Genomic DNA, 18146 nt, shown 5'->3' with positions numbered 1-18146 from the left:
GCTATCAGATTCTCTGGTGTGCCTCAAGGATCTGTGCTGGGACCTTCATTATTCAGCCTGCATATCAATGATATTTCATCCCCACTTGTCCACTGTAAATACCATCTGTATGCTGATCACTTACAGGTATATTACCATACTAGTGTAAATAGTATATGCGAAGCGATCCAGCATATGAATACAGACCTACGACGACTCACAATGTATGCCAGAAACAGTGCCTTACTCATCAACCCACGAAAGACCCAAAGCATAATATTTGGACACAAAAAATTACTATGTGCTCTAAATAGTAATCACAATCCTCCTCCAATTACCATTGATGATACCGAAGTGCCGTACTCCAAGATTGTCACAAACCTTGGGGTCACCTTAAATGAGACTGACCTGGAATGAGCATATACCATAACTAATGTGTGCAGAAAAGTACATGCATCCATTTATCCTTTGAAGTGTCATAAAAATGTTCTCCCACTGGACCTTAAATTAAAACTCGTACAGACACTTCTATTTCCAATCTTTGACTACTGTGACAGTTTGACTACCTAATCTAAGCAGCAAAACTACAACGTGTACAGAACTCTTGCATTCGATCTGCCTTCCAGCTCCGACATGATGCTCATATAACACCATACTACAAAAAGTTGGGATGGCTACGTTTAAATGACCGTATAAAAACCCACCAAATGACCCTCGTCTATCAGTTACTTTCTTCAAACAGCCCCACCTATCATATCATATCCAATTTTAGGCTTCTTTCTTCATTCCACTAAATTAACACTCGTTCCGGATCACTACTTGAAATAGCACCACATCGAACAAATACCTACAGCCATTTATTCCTGGTCTCTGCTTCAAGGGTATGGAATACGATCCCGGAAGATATTAAAAGGACTTGCTCGTCTAGGACATTTAAAAAAGCCTACCGTAAATTCCTGTAGAGTACATACAGTTAACTCGAATGAATGAAAGAGTGAATGACGTGTGAATGAAACCAAAAATTACACACTAGATTTAAGTTCTTAGGCTGTCCCATTTACGTTCTTACTCCTCTCATTTAAGGCAATAGACTGTCCGTAGAAATAGACTACATCGATTTTAGTATACTCAGATTGTAAAACTAATATTCAGTTAATTTATTTTAGCCTTACATGTGAATAAGTTTTCTTTTAAGCTAGTTGTAGATATATTCTTTAGGTTATAACTTGATTTTTTTTTTTTTTTTGTTATTTTCCACACTCTGTTTATCCTATAATTTTTCATCAGTAGTAATCTTAATTGTCTTATTGTTATTCCTTATCTGACTTATTTATCTCAATAACAGAAATTCATTACAATGATATTTTAGATTAGTACTGTAAAAAAAAAAAAAAAAAGGGTATGTGGTTAGGTGTAAGAGAGGGCCAAGACCCCTAACTTTGCCACTTAATAAAGACATAAATTAATAAAATAAAGAGAGGGAGAATAAAATTTGGATAAGTGAAATAAATTTACTGTAACAGGCAAACAGTGCACTACAAATTTAAAATATCACAAAAATGGTGCTCAAAACGGCGTAATAGAAAGAGAACATAAAAACCAAAAATCTCATTGTAAGCCCCACATATTTAAATGATCAATAATAAGGTAAATTACATGACCCAATGAAAAATATTAAACGGTAGTACTTAAGAGTGGTGAGATATGGCACAGTAACTTACCCATGCTGACCCATGCACTGGTAATTACTGACAAAATAAAAATTCAAATAGAATTTTACATAATTAAAAATAAAGAAATTATGAAAACAAATCAGTAAGCGGGATTGCTAAATCGGACTCGTCTGATTTCTGCAGAACTGTTCTTCATCTTAACTCCAGATCGACGACCCATACTTGGTGCATCCATCTTCGCTGAAGGCCAAACACAGTCAGTCTAATGGCAGACAGCCGCTTTCAGAAGGAGACGGTACAAGCGTTAGCATCAGGCGAATTGCGTGTGATCTGGCGGTAGAGTTCGTACACAAGACGAGTAAGTCAGTTCTCTAACAGATAGCGTCAGAGCCCACAACAGTCACACACAGCAGATATGGGCCACAATGACAGAATCTTTCCCAATAAACACATGACGAACATATTCCAAGATGAACTCATTTTTAAAATGAGCGGAAGAAAATATATTATCGGCACACTTTTTCTGGATAGATTTGTGTACAGGGGTGAGGAGTATGGAGGGAGCTCTCCCGGTTCCGGTAGTGCTGCCAACTGAATGAAAATTAAATCTGAATTGAATCGAGAATATGATTGATCGATATGAAGTTTCTAAACCGTTATTATCTTAAGCCAACAACTGTGTGTCACATTATATAATATTTCTCGATGCGAATCTTGTTCCTAGCATGAATTCTATAGTTTAGCTTTGCTGTGTAAACAACAACAATACTAGTACGTAAAGTGTACGCCAGATATCGCACAGCGATGCATAAGCGATTCATAGTTTGTGTTTCAAAGGTTGCCAGTACGAATCTCGAAGATTGCAGAGGTCAACCGATTCAGCACTAGGGTGTAAATCTATCCAGAAGAAGTTTGCCGATAGTAGATAATGTTCAGTCCATTTCTGAATTTAAATTAGATGTGCTGTCAAGACATATACTTCAGAATACACAGTTTATAGTGGAGATAGTATTTTCTGATGATTATCTGCCACTTAATAACGTTACAAGTTTTTAACTCCGCTAGAACTTCTAAAATAATTGTCAAATGATGTATGCAAATGAATTTTGGTGTACAAATTGTAATTTAAAGTATGTGTAATTAGTAAAATTAAAATAAATGGAACTAAAGATAAAATTTACTATAACAAACAAGACAAGTTTTACTCAGACTGTGCCATGCCTAAAGCCGCAAATCTAAAAGGAGGATGGGAGCTTTGACTGAATAAACAGTGCTATAAATATGATCATATGCATTTGACTAAATATGCATTAAAACTAAAATAAAGTACTTTCAAACTCTGCGTGTCCTCTCTTAACGTCGCAGGTCAGCTGCGGACAGGAGAGTGGAACGAGACAAGTATCCTGTACAGCAGGCTCGGTGAATCACCCGCTGCTCGCGTCCAGATGGTCATGCTTCCTTACTCGCTACACTAGAGTGAAAGGGTTAAAACATAAATTTGTTTGGTAGCCAGCCCGCTTGTCAGAATTGTCTTACGGTCTGCCTACCTCCCCTGATATTTGTAATTGACTAGTTTCGCCCATGTGTTATAATGAGTGCACTATCCGGTATTTTTGTGAGGAATTCCCAGCGTTTACTTCTTTTTAAAATTGCGTTTTTTTGTGAATACAGCCTTTTCTGACATACTTCCTTCCTGCTGCGCTGTTTCCAATGTTCTCTCCATCTTCAGTAACTCTAAGATTTTCTTTAGCCTTGAACGAGCGGTTATGAAAACCTGTAGCATTACTAGCACTAGTGTGCAAAGATACCACAAAGGTGAAGGCTGCACAATGCTATAATACAACAGGATCTGTTGTCAGAAGCGAAGCGTATTTCAACCGTATTTCAAATAATAGGCTCACTCGAGTTCTTTGCTAAATTCTGGAAAAAATATGGGCAGAGTATTTGCGTATATAGGGTAAATTTGACTAATCAGCAACAATAAAATTAATTTTTAAACACATTAATAAGACACATTTTGTGCAATACCACCTAACGGCCCTGGTAGGCAGGTCCTTTCAGCCCTTAATGACTTGCTGCTCCTGCTTGTGGCCATTTCATAATGAAGATTGCAAAATTTTATCATACAACTCCTGCTAACTGTGAGCTAAATTGGCTTAAACTAAACCAGCGTCATTCCAGTTGCTCTACATTGTTAGCTGTTAAACAAAGAGCTGTATGACCTTTAAAGGAAGTAAATATTTCACTGAGGGAAGGGAGAAAAATACTCGTTGGCATATAGCAGTTGTGTCCTGTCCAGTCAAGGTTTTTGTCCAGTATTAATCCTAAATCTTTAACTTTGTTTTCAAAAGGAATAATGATACCATACAACGTTACTTGAGGGACGTTTACATTCATTAAATGTCCGACTCGTTGCCTGAATGGTCAGCGTACTGGCCTTTGGTTCAGAGGGTCCCGGGTTCGATTCCCGGTCGGGTCGGGGATTTTAACCTTAATTGGTTAATTCCAATGGCCTGGGGGCTGGGTGTTTGTGCTGTCCCCAACATTCCTGCAACTCACACACCACACACAACACTATCCTCCACCACAATAACACGCAGTTACCTACTCATGGCAGATGCCGCCCACCCTCATCGGAGGGTCTGCCTTACAAGGGCTGCACTCGGCTAGAAATAGCCACACGAAATTATATATTCATTAAATAATGGGTTATGGATGCCCCTATCATTATAACTTGAGATTTTAGAGTATTCTTCACAGTTCGATGCAGGCAAGGTCTTGATTAATTTTATAGCTTCACGAATACCTGTTACTTTTGTGTGAGCATAGACTTGTAAATACCAAGCAAGTTGGCTATGTGGTTAGGTGCATGCAGCTGTGAGCTTGCATTTGGGAGATAGTGGGTTCAAGCCGCACTGTCGGCAGCCCTGAAGATTTTTTCCCATGGTTTCCCATTTTCACACCAGGAAAATGCTGGAGCTGTCCTGTAATAAAGGCCAATGCCACTTCTTTCCCACTCCTAGCCCTTTCCTATCCCATCATTGCCATAAGACCTATCTGTGTCGGTGCGATGTAAAGCAACTTGTAAAAAAACAAACTTATAAATAATCTGTGTATAGATGATATTTCAATTTTTCTATACCTAATAAAGAGGGAAAAGAAAAAAGAAGAAATTATGGAACCCTAAGTCATTCCTGTCTCTACCTGCTTGTTTGAAGATGTTATTTCTTTGATCTAAACACACTGTTTCTTTAGACTTTTTCCTTGAGATAGCCCCTTTTGGGGATATGAAGATTTCACATGGTATTTTGACTACACCGCCAATAAACAGTGCACTCTCCTTCAACTAAATCATATATGCATTATGTAGAAGGAATAGATTTTCCAGTAGCTCAAAGAACAGTAAATACGTAGATAGGTTAAGCAGCCATTTTAGGTCTTTGTCATAGGAAGCCATCTTCAGTCAGCAGTATCCTTCCTAACAAAGGTTACTTTCAATAGGTCAAGTAGTTGTGCTTCATAGGAAGCCATCTTCAGTCAGCAGTATCCTTCCTAACCAAGGCTACGTTCAATAGGTCGAGTAGTTGTGCTTCCATCAGCAGTGCAGAGTATAGTCGTCCTTACATTCCCCACCCTTACCCTCATGGAGTTCCGCTATGCAGCCTCCTCAGATGGAGTGGGCATATGTCCTTCGACATACAGGGGACATATCCAGTTTTGAGTTAAAGGAGTTTCCCATGCAGCTGAAGAACCTCATGAAAACTCTGGAGTTGTGTTATGTACTCCTTTGACCACTGTTTCCATAGTTCATGTGGTACCTTCTGGTGCTGTTTGAACTCTCTTTTTAAGTTAACCCTGACAGGCTCAGGTCCACTGGGGATTGTTGTCATTAACACTATTTACGGCCCATTTCCATCTGGCACATAAAATAATATTCAAGATCTTAACCATAGTTTCGGCCTCAGCCACACAGTTATTTACATTGGAAAATACTAGAAGCAAGGTTCAAATACTCAAACAAGAAAAAACACATCAGAATCTGCTACTCCTTACATAGTCAAACAGACTGTTGTGTCAATAAGTTTTAAGGAAGAAGAACCTGTATTTATTATCTAAAACGGTACAAGTCGCATATTATGAGGAACTAAGAAACTGTGTTTAAAAAATGACAGAGGTTTTTATAGAAACATTCATCAATTTTATAGAAAATTTCCTGTGTATCAACTATATCAAACCATAGTCTTTTTAAGCACCTAAAAACAATTCTAGACGCACCAAATAATACTATATTTTTTAACAAGACATGTTACTTGTATAACATAAAAAAGGGTTAATACTAACTAGCCAAGTTTTAATATTTTCCATGTAAAATAGGACTTGTTGTTTTAAAACTGTGGTTTAAATGGCAAAAGTAGATTCTTTTTATCAATTTTACATGATTCTATTGTACATAAGGTACACCAAATCATAGACTTTGCCAATTATATATAAAAAATAATTTTAGATGCACTAAATAATATTGTATTTTTCAAAAAAGACATGTTATTTGTACAGTACAATGGGCTTATGCTATTTAGCTATATTTTTAATGTTTTTCATGTAAGAATAGGACTTGCTATTGCATATTTTTAAATTTTTGAATGTTCCTTGCTATAAAAAAACTCAATGGCTGATGATGGCATAGTGGATTGCCGAAACCGGTCCCAAAGATGTATTTTATGATAAGTTAAATAAATATGTGATGTTCTAAATAGACCATTACGATAACGTATTGAATAGGTGGAACCTTTAGCTTTACTAAGCATTGTAAAATCTTGAGTCAATACGGACAAAAAATGTTTTTAATACTAAATTGTAGTTAATGTTCGGCAAACTGCATCTGCTGGAGAATCACTGGAGTGTGGAAAGAAGACTGTCCACCGTCATAGAAGTACACAACTCTACGTGGACAGCACGAGTCATGCTGCAGGTAATCAATGTGATGTATGACTTCCTGACTTCCTCTCCGCCTCTTCATGATGTATACAGGGCTGGCGAAGGTGTAACCTGCGCTCATACTTACTTTCATCAAATTAAAATGCTTATACAAAATATAAAGGAATTCAGCATAAAACAATTATCTCTAGGGATGTATCATTACCTGATGAAATCAAAATGTAAGCTTATTCTTACCTGCATAGATGTAAATCCTTTTAAAATTTATAGCACCCCCTGTGGGTTGGGGATGCAGACGAAGAATTCACCCATGGTATCCCCTGCCTGTTGTAAGAGGCGACTAAGGGGCAACAAAGGGATAATTATATAGAACCATGACACTGCTTGTGATTAGTACCACCACGCAGGGAACACCATTGGTAGCTTTTACTTGCGCGTAGTACACTATGTTAGGTACCAAATAGGTTGGTGATTAGTAGCAAATGAGGGCTCGACAGCTTTTAGAGTACCTGTGATTAGTAGCACTATATATTAATCCTCCTCGCGTAACATCCATCGTCCTTCAAGATTATAGGAACAGAAGAACTTTCTTCTAGCATCTTACGTCGCATCGACATTTATTTCAAGTTTATAAACATCTTGAGAAGACAATGTTACTGTAATTTCAATTGATCTCTGAATGAACAGCAGCATCACTTGGAAACCAACCATTTTCGATTTTCATGACCAACAACTTAAGGATTACTTTTACAACTTGTTACTTTTATACGGCATACTGGACTTTTTCATGGATCTCTGTTTTTAACATAATGTAGCGCATCTCTGGATTCTTAAGCCTCCACACCTTCCTTCAAGTTCCAAAAACCTGAAGAGCCTTTCCAGCATCCATGTGTTTTTACGTCTATGAATCTTAAAAAACGATGTAACTTCGTCTCAGTTGTTCTTCGAATTTACAGCAGCACATTCAAGAAGCCAGTATATTGTTGAATTCCTTGACCCACAACTGAAAAGTTTCCATTCCTAACAATGCTATACGGCGCACTGGACTTTAATTGTAAATAAACAACGTGACTTCAGCTCATTGGTTCTTCGATTGGATACCAGCATCTTAAAGGAGCCAGCATATTCTAATCTCCTTATCCAGCAACTCAAGGATTTCTTTCTATAACATCTTTTTAATGCTATACGGTGCACTGCACTTTATTCGTAAATAAACGACGTAACTTTGGCTCAGTGGTTCATCAGTTGGATACCAGCATCTTAAAGGAGCCAGCATATTCTAATCTCCTTATCCAGCAACTCAAGGATTCCTTTCTGTAACATCTTTTTAATGTGCACTGGACTTTTTATTAATCTATTTCATAGTTATTTTTAACATAGTGCTGCACAATATCTCACATTGTATGTACTTTTACGAGAGCTTATGTGTCTTTACATTGTTTAATTTCTTTGGTATTTGTGCTTTAATTTTGCTTTAGGCTGACGATGACCTAGTACTAGGTCGAAACTAGTCCCTAATCATTTATGTAATTTAAACTCTTTACATTTTGTATTGAAAAGGTGGACCCTAATAATACATTAATTTACTCTACTGTAATCACAGTTCAGTACGGATCTATCATTATGAAACTTATTTAATTTCGTATGAGCAACGCCATGGGATGAGGGAACCCATGGTTCTCGCTTGCCTATGATTAGTGCCCACTATATGGGAAACACCACGGTATACTACAAGTCCCTGTGGGTAGTACACTTATGTGATGAACAATATAGGTTTGCGTTGCCTGTAAATGGCACCGCAATGTGCGAAACACAGTAGGTCTGTAATACATGTGCGAATTTCATTACCTGTGAGCAGTACCGTCGTATAGAATACCGCGAGTCTACGCTACTCTTGATTAGTACCGCAGCATGACAAATGCCATGGTTCTACTTTTCTAGTGATAAATACCATTATGAGGGGCCAATGACCTGGATTTTGGAGCCGTTTCGACAACAAACATTATCGATTCAGCATCGTGCTATAGAAGCAGTCCTTTGGTGCGTAATACTATTGTTTTGTGCGAGCTTCTGTGCATGCGAGGCACTGTGGGTCGGATCCACTGATAGTTTTAAATTCATATCCATCCATTCATTCTTCGTCCTCACGCTTTGAATTCTGGTCAGTGGAGGATTTTGGAATTTTAATTTGTCATTTCATACCATAAGGGGCCAATGACCTTGATGTTAGGCCCCTTTAAACAACAATCAATCAATCAAAATTTATAGCAAGGTAAAAACAAATCACTTCATACATACATAATTTTCTCTTTAATAAATTATTTAATATCTTTTAAAAATTAAATAATGTGTTATATACTCATAAACATGCCTTTTTCCTCTTCATGAATTAAATTTACAAGCTCCCTTTTTTAACAAAAAGAAAGTTTACATGGAGTATTTCAATGACCTTGAAGACCCACTGGCTGACGACTTACTGGTGCCGCTAAAAAAGGTATTCAACCTTGAATTCATGCCAGTGATCTGCTGTACTTTCAGTGACACACAACTTCTTTTATAAATGAGACATCAGAAAATATTTATATTTTCCCATCAGTCTCATAAAAACATTTTTTTAATGTTTACTGTAACAAGTCTTGCTTGCATTCCTTGTCACTAAGCACAACGAATATACCTTTACTTACATTAACATTGACCCCTGTTATAATCGGTGTACTATTACCTTCTATTCCAAAGGAGAAAAAAATCATACCAGCATCAAATACCACAGCATTCTAATGTATGAGGGTTGGAACTTTAATAGTGACAACTATTTAATTACTATTGATACAAAAGAGATGCATGTTATCAAGTTTTATTGTCCTATAAAGTAGTTGCCAACATTGTGTACAACCCATTGCCAGCAATGAGGAAGTTGTAGGATAGCGTTAGCAGTGCCTGTTGTGTTGATAGTTTGAATGGAGCAGTCTGCTGCCTGAAGAATCTCTGGAACATTTCTGAAGCAAATGCCACGAAGTGGTTCCTTCATCTTAGGAATAAAGTCAGTCACAAGGGCTGAAGTCTGGAGAGTTTGGTGGATGGTACAGCAATTCCCAGCCCCATCGACAAAGCAAATCAGCCACAGCTTGCACTGTATATGGCCAAGTGTTGTCGTGCAAAATGACAGGTGGATTCTGCAGAAGGTTTTGCCACTGCTTTCTCAAAGCTGGTCACAGGTTGTGTTCCTGATGTGAGTGTTTTGTATCATCAGGTAAACAGAATTATGCTTCCTGTCAAGTAGAACGGGGTTGTGATCGAGAAAGGCCGTCAGCAAACTGCAAGCATGATGAGTAATACTGCATGTTGACAGTCTGCTCTGGACGAACATAAAGCGTTAGTATAACACCATCACAGTCGTACATGAGAATAACCATAACTTTCACATTGCTGGGGTTCTGACGAACTTTTGATCTTTGTGGTGAACCGTAATGACGCCATTCGTTCGATTGGCCTTTAAGTTGTGGCTCATACTGTAACCTTTACTTCAGTGGTTACACAAATACGGTTAAATGGAGGAAAGGAAATTAAATTACAAGGCACCTTAAACACTATACATACCATAATGATGTAATGAACTGCGGCGAAAACAGCACAAGTAAAAATCAGCGAGGGCAACTTGAGGATAACAAACAAGGAACGTGGGACGGTGCTGGGAACCTACCAAGGGCGTGGGAAGGGAGGTAGGTATGTAACTAACGTGTGGTAAGTTTTGGGCTTCGGTTTGTACCGTTACAAAGGGTTTCATTGCTTTCACTCAATCGTGAGAAAGGAGCTTCAGTTCTTGTCCAGAGGAATTGCCATTTTATACGGAAGGCATTTCCCAGTCACACTCTTGATCATTGCACAAGCACAGGCACAATCCACAATTCTCCCTTAAGCTTGGACCAAACAATCCAAGCACCCAGATAGTATGGCCTGATGTGAGTGTTTTGTATCATCAGGTGAACATCATTATGCTTTCTGTCAAGTAGAATAGGGTTGATGTGCTCGAGAAAGGCTGTCAGCAAACTGCAAACATCCACCAAGGCAAATCTCTACTATTTAAATTGATTAAAATGTGAGAACTTTGATTCCTTTGACTGTGGTAGATCATGTTGAAATGCGCAAATTTTGGCAGGGAAAGATTCTCTTTGCACGTTCTTTACCCAGTGGATTCTAGCAGTGACGAGTTCTGTTGCCGTAAAATCTCCAGAATTTCTGTTCAGTGTGTTCCATGTGTTATTTATGAAACGGAAGACCCTGCTGTTACATGGACTAACTTCCAAAACTATCGGTATCAATGGGAGACACCACTGTGTTAATTATCAGTATTTTGCTTACTTCCTTGCTTCAAGGGTCACTTCATATAAGGACCTAGAATCCAGTTGGTTTATGAGCCATGGGGGTCCATGCCACCTCATTGCAGAAGTGTGTAATTTGAGAGGTTTTCCCTGTCCGGGGCTATGTCAACATTGTGCCGGAGCTAAGGTTGACTGAATTTATGGTATATGGAAATGACAGTTTTCCACCTGTTGACATCCTAATCCGAGAGTGACCCCGGAATCCATCCATAGCATCTCTTTAATGATGTCAGAGCCTGTAGACTGGAAGAAGTATTTAAAAATCTTGCACCTACCAGGGTGGCTGGTAGTTAGTCTTGGAAGTGTCACCTTCTTGATAGGAGACAGCCTGGTTTTACTGCAGGCTGGCTGAATGGAAGTCTGAGTGTTGTTCTTCGTCCTTGCATACAATGCAGCACTGTAGATTCTTTCAGAGATATCGTAAAGACATGAATTTCTGAAACCTCCAGTGTCCTATCGGATAGAACTAGCAATTGTGTGTTACGATTGATACATTCATTGGTAAACTGCGTCATTTGAAATATTTCTGGGTCTCTTTCCACTATGTTGAGGAATCAATTGCAGTACCACAAACGTTTTGTTTGACTGTGACACAACTATATTACTCAAAAGGCTATTAGTGCGACTGCCCTGTGAACAAATACATAAAACAATGCTACTTTATATCAGTCGTACATGTTTCAAGAAATTGAACCGTTAATGAGGTAGGAGCCTTTGAGTTACCATAGCTGTAATGCTTTGTCTGGATATTTCAGCCTGGATACTGCAGTCACTGTATGGTCAGAGTTTTTCATGCTTTGCCTCTCTTTGGTATATTGGATAGCTGATCCCTACTTTTTGGGAGGGGGGAGGAGCGAAGCAGTTGTTCATGAACATCTACTGCACACTGTGGCACTAGTGATGGTAGATTATTCTTATTTTTCACCGACTAATGTAATAGTTTGTTCCAGCTTCTTCACTAACCTTAGAATTGTCCTGCAATCAGGACAGTCACTAACACCGTACTCACGTTGGTAAGCTCTTCGTGTTGGTAACAGAATTAGTAAGCTAATAATTCTCAACAATAAATATTCCTGATTTTATGCATTATTTCAGTGTACCTACAATTTAAGTCACCTATGGATATTCAACTGAAACACCTGGTACTTAATGACATAAAATTGAAATATAATTTAACCCTTTACTGCATGAATATTTTTTTTTTTTTGTTGAAGAAAATTTCAAGCTTCAATGTTCAACATATGTTTAGTGTTTTATATTTACCAGCAATTCTTAACTGGGGCTAATAGCTTAACACTCGTATGTGATGTGGATTGCCATAATGGGGTATATATACGATTTTTCATGATTTCACGCTAAGCTTTTAACATTCAAAGACCGAACATTACTGCCTACTGGCCATGGGTATGTACTGCAAGGCGCAAGTACAACTTGCACGACCATAGGTCAGTAATGTCTTTGAGGTTGAGCCAGAGGTACTCCTGAAGCCTGTGGTAATGTGATGGGGAGAGCCCACGTAAAATAGGTGGTTGGTACGCGTGGATGTTGACGGGGTGGAAGGAGTACCTTTGGTTGTAGGGCTCTTTTGTCTTAAGTTATGTAAAAAGAAAACAAGGCATCACTGATATGTCTTTAATTGACTGTACAGTTGAAGGTGTGCCATAAAACTACCTCTGTTCACAATCTGTATCCATTTATACAGGTGAAAAGTTACATGTTGCCTGAGAGCAACAGTATGCAGTAAAGTGTTAAGTATTAGAACTAGATGATCTATAGAATGTTCTTCTTAAATGCTTCTGAGAGTATTTGCATGTTTGAAAATCACCAGATTTATTACTCAAAGTGACTGAGGATCCGAATTGGGAATTTCGCCTGAAAGATCACATGGGGTAAGGAAGGATAATCAGTCCCACCTCTTCCAAAACCTTAAATGAACCAATGTGGCTCCTGCAGACTCGGTAATTAGTGGGATACTGGGCGAGTTGGCCGTGCAGTTTGGGGGTGCACAGCTGTGAGCTTGCATCCGGGAGATAGTGGGTTCAAACCCCAATGTCAGCAACTCGTAAGATGGTTTTCCGTGGTTTCCCATTTTTACACCGAGCAAATGCTGGGGCTGTACCTTAATTAAGGTCATGGCTGTTTCCCTCCCACTCCTAGGTCTTTCCTATCCCATCACACCATAAGACCTCTCTGTGTTGGTGTGAAGTAAGGCAAATTGCAAAAGAAAAAATAGTGGGATAAGGTAAAGAACTTTTCCTCTTCTAGTAATTATAGTTCGTGCATTTATCATTCTTTACTGGTTTACACTCTGCTAACTCATGTTGTTAACAATTCACAATATATTTGTGCCACATACAGTATGTAAAATGCTGAATGTTTTTGATCCTATCCTCTGTAATTTTAGATTTTCCTTCCATGTTCACTCGGTTCTACTGCTCAGGACACTTTTTTAAAAGAATCTGTATTTCAACTTGTGCTAACTGTGATGAAGCCTATCTTTCCATTTGATGCTAACCATTACAGGAAAATTTTGATATTTTTGCATCTCTAAATCTGCTCCTGACTTGTATGTTTTCCTCTTATATATATATATATATATATTTTTTTCACAGAACAAGGACTCCTGTAAAAAGTATCAAGCGGAAGACTTTTGAATCACCTGATCATGGGTATGGCACAGATAATAGCACCTCCAGCAGTCCAGAGGTTCCTAGTAGTAAAAGGTAAATGCCAAACCTTTCATGCACTATACACTGGTAAAGATACAGGGAATCTTGCAGAGTCAAGTGATCCTACTGGAATTGAGTGTTTGAAATTGTATGCTTCTGAGTTTTATGTTAATCTGTTAGATGTTAAACTGTTAAACCATGAAAAAGTAACCACTGTTGGGCTGTGTTTCTTATTGTATGATGTTACTGTTAGGTGTGTTCCATTGAGAATAATTCTTTCTGCAAAACATACTTTGGATTCTTTCTTGATAATTCTTTTTCTATTCTAGTTCCATGCAAGTAGCAAAGATACTACTCACTATGCCTTTTAAGTTCATAAAACTGTCAAGATTATGAAGATTACTTTGGTCAGTGATAGAAAATAATGAAGTAAAACAAGTGTTCTTATTATTTTATGTCAAGTATCTCTTTTTAAACATAAAGCTATTTTTCTGTATATGTATCATCCAAGCTTTAGATCTCGTTCCTGGGTGAATGTTCAAGGGTGCAGGAGTACAGCGGATCAGAACATTGTACGTAAAGTAGTTTTAAGTCACATCTCAGTGTAAGTTATATTCTTTATCATCAGTTAGAATTTTACAATTACAAGTATTTGAATGTTTGTATAGCTTGGTCTATTACTTGCAAAGTTTCAAATTCAAAATGAAATATCTTTGACAGTTCTATTTTGTTGTATTTCTCTCCTTTGTAAATACATCTTCTGTAACATTGTTTTCTACTAGTTCACTGCATGATCAAATTAAGGATATTCACCATCAAGTGATGTAATGTCTATAGTAATGTACCTGTTACATTAAATACAATTCTGACAAAATTTTAGTTCAGTATTGGTGCTCTCTAAAGATTTTGCTTGCTTTCATACATTTCAGTGCACTTAAAATTTACAGTAAATTGAAAATTTCTTCTAATCACGATCTCTATGTGTCAGATGTTAGACCAGACAAAATTTCTTCCTGAGAAAACTCTGATTCTGCTCTAATTTTCAAATGCCCTGCATGTACCCATTACTGGTAACATAATCTAAAAGTCATTAGTGAGGAGGGAAAGAAGAAAATTTGTTCTTAATATAGTATACCTCTATTTTCTGTCTTACATTAGTCCAGTATCATTCTTGAAATTTTGATTATTCTCATAGAATGTTGCCTGTTTGCTGGTAGGTAATCTAGTCTTTTTGTAGGACGTCCACATTTTAATTTTAAAAGCATCTAATAAGGTGGTGTTCAAGGAAAAATTATTAGCACCAAACTACACAGAATTTTGGGTCGTCTGTCACACTTCAGTTGTGAAAATTTGAAATCATGTATGAATTTTGATGACAGTTACAATGTTCTTGAATACTTCACCTTCACCCTTAACAGGCAAGGAACACTGAGGATATTTCATATAGGAAGTTTGTTGATGTTTGTGATTCAATACCTTGCTTAGATATTAAGTTGCTGAAAGTTGGACTAATGCCGCTATATGTTAAATAGGAAATCTGTTTATTCCGCATTAGTTTAAGAACTGTATGTATAAGCCTTGCCCGGTTGCATTGTACAGAATAGCTTTTTTTAGTCAGAGAGTGTAAAAAGGGTTAGTTTTTAAAAGATAAGTTCATTGAAAATTTTAATATTAATTTTTCTCACATCTTTTCTTTCCTGGCATAAAAGTCAAGTCAAGATTAATTCTATTATTATTTACCCTAGAAGATTAAAATAGGCAAGAAATATCTGTGTGTATACCAGGCAAGTATTTTTTATTTTATGATTTCTTTGTTAAGGGATACCATTGCTTTTTTGCTCAGATTACTAATTTGTAATAATTTGAGAAATAAGACTGAAGAATATATTGTAAGTAAATAAAAAAAATAGTTGTACCCTTTATTCAAAGGCAATATCCTTGCATTGAAAAAATTAATCAAAAAGGGAAAATTCTTAGAATAGCATTAAAATAATGTTAGAAAAACTAATTTTTAAGAAGGCATTTTCTAAAGAAAGTACTCTGACAACTTTTGTATCTAGTTTGTAGTTTCATGTGTTAAAATACCTTCTCTCCTATGAAAATTTCGAAGAAATATAATTTGTCATCCTTACCACATAAGATTGTTAATTTTCCGTCCATAATCAAAAGGTTGTGTATTTAACTTCAGTACAAATAGTCTCAGTAAGTGCAGTTGTAATCTGTAGAATTCCTGGTTACAGGAACATTCACTACTTTTTCTATCTTGTTTTATATTAAATGAAGCAGTTCCTGTGGTATTTTGTGAATATTTCTTGAAGATAAAATAGCAGCAATGAAATATTTTTCTGTTGCTTGGAAACTGCTCTGTTCTTCTTTGATGTGTTGCTGCCAGTTGTATTTTGTGAGCATGATGCTGTTCATCATTTGATTTGCCATGTTGCATTAAATGAAACCCTTGTTCCAAATTTTCACTAAGAAATCCACCTATATATTGCTGCTGAAACTTTGCATTTTGTTATTACTTAAAGTAACCATAATTAAGAGATGTCCATAATAACTGAACTTAAACATGCATTGTATATCTATGGAGTCCATGAGGTTTATAATAACATATCTAATATTTAATTTTTGTTACCCCAAAGAAGTGCAGTGTTTCACTGCCATTGACTATATGTCACCATTTAAAGGTTATGCTAAAAACTGCTGGGTATGAATGTTACATTAACTTATAACCATAATAATGTCAAACTGCAATTGTGGACTTGTTTACAGTGTTATCTCTTATATGAATCTAGATATAGTATTTGTGATATAGGGTCTATTTATTGTGTGATTAGCAAAGGTGAATGAAGAAGCAGCAGCTGAATATGTAAAAACCTTACTGTGTTGATTATATAACAGGATCTCAAAGGATATGATTATTTACTTTCAGTGAGTTCTCACACCAACATGAACACATATCACTGTTAAGGGATGTTACTTAATCTGTGTATATATATTCCCACTGAACAATTTGTGGTTAGGGTTCACACTGCAAGAATTGCGTTAACAAAATGAAGGGAGTATGTTGAATGAAATTTTGTGTAATTTATGAAAACAAAGCTTTGCAAACATTTTTTTCTCTTTACAAAGTCAGATTCATATTTGTGTTGAATATATGCTGCGATTTATGCAATTTATGGGATTATCACATTTCATATCCGAGTATATATTCTCCTAAAGTGTTTTTTTGTTAATGAAGTTCAAAATGTTTAAGCAAAAGGGAACAGTGGTAAAATATGGAAACTGTAATTCTGCCTTAATTTTTAAATAATTTTCTTCAGTTTTCAGTTGCTGTCTTCTTCCATTTTTTAATACACAATAAATTAATTCCTTTACTGGAAATTGAGTTGTGGATATTTGGACAATGGGAGTTCCATGTATTGTAAATGAGAGTAGATATTACCAAGCAGAAATCAGAAGGAAGATGATCATAGAGTACTGAGAGGTTGAGAGATTCTACAAAAATGCCCAGAAATGCATGAAAGCAAATTTTTTGACTCTGTTCTCAAGATGATGTGAGAAGAGACAGAAGTATGTTACTACCATTCTCTTGCTAGAGGAAAGCTGCTGCATCGCTATTGCCTTTGTACTTTTTTTTTTTTTTTTTTAAGTTTCCTTGCAAGTGAAATGTACATAATATATTCTCCAATATTAAGACTGATTATATTGTAATATACCATGTTCCTCTCATTCTACTTTTGTGATAGAACCACAGAAATTATATTCTTATCTTGTTGTACCCTTTACCAATTAAGTTGGCAGCAACAGAGCATGACTGAAAAAGCTTCTAGTAGCTCCGACAGAATAGTTGTGTAAATTAGTTGTGAATGCTGTATCGAATGTAGAGCATGGCTGGTAGATTATTACTAATTATAAAATTGTGTGTGTTACATAAGAGCTGGATTTTGAGGAGGTGGTATGTGTGTTGGAATTTTTTTAAAAGCGCAATTAACTTCTTGTTACTGTTAATAAGAATTATGCTTGATCTCATTTGTACTTAAAACCTTCTGAATTTTATTGAAAATTCATGACATTCCATGCATTTGATTCTGATGTGTTGATATCTGTGATAAATTAGTTTTGTTACTACCTGTACATATTGTATGAATCCAGTCAGATATTTCATTAAAGAATATTATTTTCTCAGCAAACAGTTTTATTATACCTGAACCCCTATAATTAGCAAACGAGTGGCACAAGCTTTGTAAGTTTCAAGATGATGATATTTAACGTTGTTGCATTAACATGTCAAAGGTTTTCGGCAGTTCCAAGATGAATCTTTCATTAGATATTAAAACATAACTCTGCACCTCATGATAGTGATAGGCAGTCTGAGACAGAGTCTTGAGATTTCTCGAGACTAGCACAAACACAGTTTCTCGCGAGAGATCTCGAGAGCGTTGTGTGGTGAGCAGTGTCTCATGCGCCTACAGGTATACGGAGCTGAATTTTGTTTGTGCTGCGTATGT

General features: G+C 36.7%; 1 protein-coding gene across 2 annotated transcripts in view; it reads left to right on the top strand.

The window, feature by feature from the left end:
- Positions 1-17802, top strand: part of CycJ (Cyclin J) — a 122618-nt gene extending 104816 nt beyond the window's left edge. For both annotated transcript variants that reach the window (XM_067147457.2, XM_067147456.2), the window contains one exon: positions 13579-17802. In XM_067147457.2, the coding sequence (XP_067003558.1) occupies positions 13579-13693 (115 nt within the window). In that variant the 3' untranslated portion in view covers positions 13694-17802. The remainder of the gene's footprint in view (positions 1-13578) is intronic.
- The last annotated feature ends 344 nt before the right edge of the window (positions 17803-18146 follow it).

This window comes from Anabrus simplex, chromosome 5 (assembly GCF_040414725.1).
Source record: "Anabrus simplex isolate iqAnaSimp1 chromosome 5, ASM4041472v1, whole genome shotgun sequence".
Classification (NCBI taxonomy): domain Eukaryota; kingdom Metazoa; phylum Arthropoda; class Insecta; order Orthoptera; family Tettigoniidae; genus Anabrus; species Anabrus simplex.
The sequence above is the reverse complement of the archived record's forward strand: the minus strand, read 5'-3'. Positions and strand labels throughout refer to the sequence as shown.